The sequence below is a fragment of the Salpingoeca rosetta genome (assembly GCF_000188695.1).
Source record: "Salpingoeca rosetta unplaced genomic scaffold supercont1.22, whole genome shotgun sequence".
Taxonomy (NCBI): Eukaryota; class Choanoflagellata; order Craspedida; family Salpingoecidae; genus Salpingoeca; species Salpingoeca rosetta.
This window is the reverse complement of record NW_004754912.1, coordinates 406,676-413,634: the sequence shown is the minus strand read 5'-3', so window position 1 is coordinate 413,634 and position 6,959 is coordinate 406,676. Positions and strand designations below refer to the sequence as shown.

Genomic DNA, 6,959 nt, shown 5'->3' with positions numbered 1-6,959 from the left:
AACAAAAAAAAACAAACATAGACACACACAAAACACACACACACAAACACACACACATACACAAAACAAGCACACACACACACACACAAAACACACACGCACGCACGACACACGGCACACACACACGGCACACACACACACACACACACACATACACACACACCGGTCGCTGGTAGCTGTGGGTGCGACGACCTGAAACTGTGACTCTGTGCAATTCTTCACGTCTTCGCAGATGCGATCCGTGGTTGTGGTCGGCTCGGCAACGAGGTATTCCGACCCAAGCATGCATGGTGGACGAATGGACCGGCACTCCCGGTTGGATGTGGCGGTTGGCGCCGCTGTTTGGAACTGCGAAGTGGTGCAGTTTGAAATGGCCACGCACACGCGGTCGGAGGTGACAGTGGGCGGGCTGGCCTCGTACTGGTGTGGATAGCAGGGGTTAACGGACGCGCACATGCGGTCGCTGGTTGGCGTTGGAGCATCCGACTCGTACTGGCCCAACATGCACTCTGTCAGGTCGTCGCACTCGTAGAGTGGTGTGCGGTACTGGTCCTCGGGGCAGGTGAGATCAGCTGGGCGGCACACGCGGTCGTTGAGGGCGGTGGCTGCAATGACCTCCACCTCTGATGACCTGCAGGGTCGCGAGATGCGTGCGCACACGGTATCGGACGTGGCTGTGGGCGGCGCTACGAGGTAGTGGGAGCACACGTCGCACAGCTCCCACTGTCTGCTGGGGTCTGTTGTGAAGCACCACGCAGTGCGCTCGCCATCCGGGTTGCGGCAGTAGTTCTCCCGCAAGTCGGCGTCGGGGAAGAGCAGTGGTGTGAACGAGTGCGGGTGCGGCGACTGTGAGTCCCACCGCTGGCACGTGCGGCCGTTGCGGGTGGTGGCGATTGGGCCGCGGTACCCCATGTTGTTCGCGTCGTACACACAGCCTGACGGGAGTGGCAAGCGGTGGGGAGTTTGGGAAGCATGTGTGAGCAAGGGTGTGTGTGTGTGTGTGTGTGTGCGTGTGTGCGTGCGTGCGTGTGAATGTGTGCGTGTGTGTGTTTGAGCATCAAACCACTGCGCACGACGACTGGCGAGTCACTGACAAACGCAACTGTTGCAGTCACACACACACACACACGTACACATACACGTACACATACCTGTGGAATCGCCACAAAGGTTGACGTATGCGGTGCAAACACGGTCGCTGGTGAAGGTTGGTGCTTGCGTTTCGGCCTCCATGTCCCCGCATTGCGTGATAGGGCTGCACTGCCGCTCGCCATCCATGGGCTCACCACTCTGTGCGGGTGTGGTTAGAGGGGATACGTGAGAAAATCTGGTATCTGTTTGCTCATTCCTTCTCCTCCGAACACACACACACACACACACACACACACACACACACACACACACACACACACACACACACACACACACACACCTCGTAGAAGCCGTCGGGGCAGTTGGGGGCGATGATGCAGCGACGGCCGTCCGTGTCATTGCCGCGCTCCTGCAGATCTTCCCTGAAGGAGCAGTCAGCGTAACAGCGGCCTTCGAACAGGTACTTCCCGTTGGTGCAGCGCGTGCACACGGACGTGTTGCGGGCATTTAGGCACGAGAAGCAGTCCTGTGCGCACTGGCACGGGTCGCCTTCATCCGCGTCCTTGGAGCCAATGCACGTCGTGATGTCTTCATGGGAAGCACATCAAGCAGGGGGGTGTTATGTTATGTGACATGACTGGAAATTTTGCTGATGATATGGCCAGAGCAAGGCGGACTCAAGCAAGCCAGGAGGGCATCTTGATGCATTCACTGGGCATACGAAAACGAAGGAGGAAGGCTGGAAGGACTCCGACACAAACACACATACACATACACACACATACATACATACGCACACATACATACATACGCACACATACATACATACATACATACATACATACATACATACATACATACATACATACATACATACATACATACATACATACGCACACACATACACATACACATACATACGCACAGACAGACATACATACATAAATACATACATACAAACACACAGAGACGTGCGGGAACGCACTCACTGCACTCACCAGGACAAGCGAGAACAGAGGTCAGGGCGGTTGTAATGTTCGGGTCGGCGAGATCCTGCAGCGTGTCGACGGGAAGCACGTTGTCTGGGGAGGCGGCCCAGTTGCGAAAGTCCTGAACGGTTGAGTTATCCGGGTCGAGCAAGACGAAGAAGGCGTCGACGCCAGCATCCTGCAGTGCCTGGCGAACGGGCTCGCTCGGATTGAGGGGAGCAGACTTTGCGATGGCGAGCAAGACGGAGCGGCGGTCCGGATCTGGCACCTGGAAGCGGTTATCCAGGGCATACTGGATAGCGCCTGCGGTGCGGACGAGGCCGAAGCTCTGGTCGATGGAGTCGATGCGGTCGGCGAGCTCTTCCGCGTCGGACACAAACGGCGTGCACTGCGACTCTGCGCTGCATGGGAAGGTGGAGAACTCGATGACCGAGGTGAGGTGTGTGCCTGTTGGGGACGCGGTAAGGAGGGCGGTGGAGACGTCGAGCGCTGCCTGAGTGAAGGCTGCAAACTCCCCTTCCGCGACGTAGAAGGAGCCCTCAACAAGGACGACGACGCGGAGCGGGTCTGGCTGGAACCCTGCGGGGCATTCCTGCGCACCAACGTCAGCGGACAGCAGTGACACGACAAGCAAACTGCACAGCAGTAGCAGCGGCGGCGGCGGCGTCGTCGTCACTGCGCGCGACATGGCCGCTGCTGGTGTCGTTTTGTGGCGTGTTGTGTGGAGTGTGGTGGTGCGTGGTGCGTGGTGCGTGGGGTGTGGTGTGGTGAGTGTTGCGAGAAGAGACGATGCAGGCAAGGAAGGAAAGAGGAGGGGGTGGTGAGTTGTTGCGTTGTGGAGAACGCCAGAACGGGCATGCGCCACGACACTCCGACGCTCCTGCTCTCGTTTGTTTCAACGCAGGAACAAACGCAGTCCACAAGGCTACAAGGAGAAAGCAAGCCCGGGAAGCAAGCCGGGGAAGAAAGCCAAGATGATAAACGGTCGAGGATAGCAGACAGGGACAGCAGAAGAGCAGCCAACACAGCTGGTGCAAGCTGACAATGATCCTTGCTACGCAAAAAAATCATTGCGAGCTCAAGAGGGAACAACGGCAACCCAAACATCCATCCACACACACGCATCCACACGCACACACGCATCCACACGCACACACGCACCTGTTTTGAACGTTTGCAGCACGCGCGCAAGCAAGCGAAGCCGAAGCGGTCAGTCGATCGGTTCGTTGGTGGCTGGTTGGAGCTGGGTGAGGGAAGAAGGGTGTCCGAAGGGTGTGTTGTGGTGTTGCAGGGTGTGAGATATCCCCTCGCTTCCCTCTCGGTTTGCTTTGCTGACAGACAGAGAGCTGCAGAGATCTGAGTTCTGGCTGCCCTTTGCCACACCCCAAAACAACAACGCCACGAAATCAGCCAATCAGCGCTGACATTCGTTGCCTGCAGGCAGTGGTTGCTGAATTTTAGCGCATATCTCTCAAGAATCCCCGTCAACTGCCCTGTCGTGATTTATAAAGTCCATGCTGTTGGTATGCCCTATTTATACGACAATACTAATTGTAGGAAGATATACACAAATTGTCGCCTTGACACCTTGTCTGCAGCACGTGGAAAAAACCCCGCAACCACAACAAGCACGAGAAGCCCACACACACACACACACGCTTGCAGGAGAAAAAAGACGAGCACGTGGGAGCCCTTTTTCCTTTCCGATCGCTGCACCACAAGCCACCACAAGCCACCACCGCGTGCGATCGTCCGATCTCCATTTTCCAAGCTCCACACCGACGCACTCCCCAACGCAGATCAAGTCTACCCCCCTCCCTCTCTTTCTCATCGCCACAACACAGATCAAGATGGGCAAGTCCGGCAAGTCCAAGGCCTCCAAGAAGGCCAAGGAGCTCGAGATTGACGTGAAGAAGGTCGCTTCCCCGATCCTCAAGGCACAGCGCAAAACCAACAAGAAGATCACAGACACCAAGCTCCAGAAGGCGCTCAAGAAGGTACGGCTGTTGCGCATACATGCGTGTGTCGAAAGCTGTGTGCGCGCGCGCGTGCGTGTGTCCGTGTGTTTGCGTGGATGCATGTATATTTGTGTATGTTGGTGTATGTACGGGGAGATCGCCTGTCAACACATGCAAGTGTGTGTGTGTGTTGCGTATCTGAGCGATCGCGTACCCATGTGTGCGTGCGATCGCCTCGCGTGATCGCCTGGCACCATGTGTGTACTCAACTTTGTGTGTTAGATCTCCTTGTTGATGCGTTTGGCACCCTCCCCTCTCCACTGCTGCGAATCGATCGCGATCTCTCATCCTTGCTTTGCTCCGCTTCCACTGTGTGTGTTGTGTTGTTCTGGATGTGACAGAACCTGATGGCTGAGGGCATGTCACGTGACCAGGCCAAGAAGGAGGCCAAGAAGCTCAAGAAGGAGGTCAGGAAGGAGCTGGACAAGCAGCAGGAGGAGGACAAGTCCAAGAAGAGCAAGAAGTCCAAGAAGGCCAAGAAGGTGCGCAACTCACGTGGTTACTGTGGGGCAAGATGGTGGTGGTGTCCTGTGTTTTCTCCCTTCACAATCATTCCCAACACGCACATCGGCTGTCCGCCAACATCGACTGTCATCTTGGCAATGTTACACATTGTGACAGGCCAATGGTCACATTCTCTGACACGCGTGCTCACATGCATGGATGCGTCACGTGCCATGTCCCGTACTTCTGGTTCTTTCTCGCGTTCGTGGATTCGTAGGCCGCCGAGAGCAGCGACAGCGACAGCAGCGACAGCGACAGCGACAGTGACGGCAGCGAGAGCGAGGCTGAGGAGTCCAAGAAGGGCATGGAGACTGGCAGCGAGGACGAGGCCGAGACGAAGGCCGCCGAGAGCTCCAGCGATGAGGAGGAAGAAGAGGAAGAGGAGAAGAAGGAAGAGGCCGCAAAGGCCGAGAGCTCCAGCGATGATGACAGCTCGAGCGATGAGGAGGAAGAGGCAACCGAGACAAAGAAGGAGGAGGCTGCCAAGGCCGAGAGCGATAGCTCCAGCGATGAGGACAGCTCCAGCGATGATGAGGAGGAGACTGAGGAGAAGAAGGAGGAGGCCGCAGCAAAGGCCGACAGCGACAGCGGCAGCGACAGCTCCAGTGATGATGACAGCTCCAGCGACGAGGAGGAGGAGGAGGGCGAGAAGCCCGCCAAGCGCGCCAAGAAGGAGGAGGCCTCCAACGGCGACGCCGCTGCCTCTGGCGAGACTGCCAGCCTCTTTGTCGGTAACATCTCCTTTGACGTCTCCGAGGAGGACCTCAAGGCGTTCCTCTCTGAGCTCAACCTCGGCACCGTGCACGCCGTGCGCCTCATCATGCGTGATGGCCGCAGCCGCGGTATTGCCTACGCCGACGTTGATGCCAGCGCCGTGGACAACTTCATCAACACGACAGATGCCGAGCTCATGGGCCGCGCCCTCCGCTTTGACAAGTGCGTATCATAAGGGGGTTGGATTGGGGTTGGTGTAGTCATGTGTGTGTGTGTTTGCGTGCGCATGCATGTACACTTTTTCGAGTGATATAGTTTGTGTTTGGTGTGTTCAGTGCGCGCGCGTGTATTGTGCTGTACGTAGTGTGGAAGCAGCAGCAACAGCAGCAGCGATTGCGATGACCCAATCGCTTGCTCACACGTACTGGGCCCTTGTTTTGTTTTGGTTTGTTTGTTTTCCGCAGCGCTGACAACAAGGGCGGCTCCAGGCCTCGCCAGTCGTTCCAGCAGCGTCAGCCCAACGAGCCATCCTCCACGCTGTTTGTCAAGAACCTTTCCTTTGATGCCGACGAGAACGCGCTGTGGGAGACGTTCACCAACGCCAGCCGCGTGCGCATCGCCACCGATCGCGAGACGGGCCGCTCCCGCGGGTGAGATTGCCTTGACGCTTTCTTTCGTGATGTTGTGTACACATGCTGCATCGAACGCATACGCATATGCAAGTGCACGTGTGTGTTTTTTCATGTTTGTGTTTTCATCCATGTGTTTGCATGCTCGTGCCGTGCACCACGCCTCTGCCCGTCAACGCGTTCCGTCTTTTTGACTGCTCACACTCGTTGCTTGTGCTGACTTTTTTCTTCTACGACAGCTTCGGCTACGTTGACTTTGAGGATGCCGACACTGCCAAGACTGCACTCGACGCCAACCAGGGCGCCAACATCTACGGCCGCGAGGTTTACCTCGACTTTGCCCTTCCCCGCGACAACTCCCGCGGTACGCTGATGCTGCCTTGAAGTGTGTGTGCGTGTGTGTTCATGTGTGTGTGTGTGCGTCTGCGTGTGCGTGTGTAGGTGTGTGCTGGTGTGTGCGTGTGCATGCCCTTCTGCAGCTCTCCACATGTCTGCAGCGCTCCACATGTCTGCAGCTCTCCACATGTCTGCGGCTCTTTCTCTCTCTGTCTTTCCCTCCTCGCACAGTCACTCACTGACGCGCACTCGTGCATGCTCATTCGCTTCACTTGTACAGGTGGGCGCGGTGGTGGTCGTGGCGGCCGTGGTGGCTTCCGTGGCGGCCGTGGTGGCGGTCGTGGCGGCGGCTTCCGTGGCGGTCGCGGTGGACGCGGCGGCAGCTTCCGTGGTCGCGGTGGTCGTGGTGGCGGCCGTGGTGGCTTCCAGGCCGCAAAGCAGGCCAACAAGGGCGCCATTGCCGAGTTCCAGGGCTCCCGCATGACTTTTGACGACTAAAGCGAACAAGAGCGGTGCTTGGGATGGTGTGTTTCCAGTGTTGATTAGTAGTGTTGGCGCTGTTTCTTCTACTTCTTCTACTTCTACTTCTTACATGTGCCAACGTCTGGTTTGTGGTTGTGGTGCTTCTACTCTTTCAACGATTCTGATATAATGCTGATTGATTGTTGTTGTGCAAG

At 56.9% G+C, this 6,959-nt stretch overlaps 2 protein-coding genes across 2 annotated transcripts in view; one reads left to right on the top strand and one right to left on the bottom strand.

Moving 5' to 3' along the window:
• PTSG_07361 (plasminogen) overlaps positions 1 to 3,291 on the bottom strand; it is a gene marked incomplete at its 3' end in the record, with an annotated part of 19,652 nt that extends 16,361 nt beyond the window's left edge. Inside the window, exons 1-5 of the mRNA XM_004990802.1 lie at positions 3,243 to 3,291; positions 2,091 to 2,777; positions 1,433 to 1,680; positions 1,152 to 1,290; positions 164 to 935 (exon numbers count right to left, since the gene is read on the bottom strand). Of these exons, the coding sequence (XP_004990859.1) occupies positions 164 to 935; positions 1,152 to 1,290; positions 1,433 to 1,680; positions 2,091 to 2,769 (1,838 nt within the window). The 5' untranslated portion in view covers positions 2,770 to 2,777; positions 3,243 to 3,291. The remainder of the gene's footprint in view (positions 1 to 163; positions 936 to 1,151; positions 1,291 to 1,432; positions 1,681 to 2,090; positions 2,778 to 3,242) is intronic.
• Positions 3,292 to 3,637: 346 nt separating this feature from the next.
• PTSG_07360 (uncharacterized protein) lies at positions 3,638 to 6,959 on the top strand. The gene is made up of 6 exons (XM_004990801.1): positions 3,638 to 4,078; positions 4,441 to 4,581; positions 4,821 to 5,539; positions 5,782 to 5,967; positions 6,186 to 6,310; positions 6,563 to 6,959. Exons 1-6 carry the CDS (start codon positions 3,932 to 3,934, stop codon positions 6,778 to 6,780), a joined length of 1,536 nt encoding a protein of 511 aa, XP_004990858.1. The 5' UTR covers positions 3,638 to 3,931; the 3' UTR covers positions 6,781 to 6,959.

What these genes read in the sequence shown, in the direction of transcription:
- PTSG_07360 (XM_004990801.1), top strand. Translation starts at nt 3,932, where the DNA reads ATGGGCAAGTCCGGCAAGTCCAAGGCCTCCAAGAAGGCCAAGGAGCTC. An exon ending in CGCGCCCTCCGCTTTGACAA is followed by an intron (nt 5,540 to 5,781) that starts GTGCGTATCATA and finishes TGTTTTCCGCAG; the next exon opens with CGCTGACAACAAGGGCGGCT. An exon ending in GAGACGGGCCGCTCCCGCGG is followed by an intron (nt 5,968 to 6,185) that starts GTGAGATTGCCT and finishes CTTCTACGACAG; the next exon opens with CTTCGGCTACGTTGACTTTG.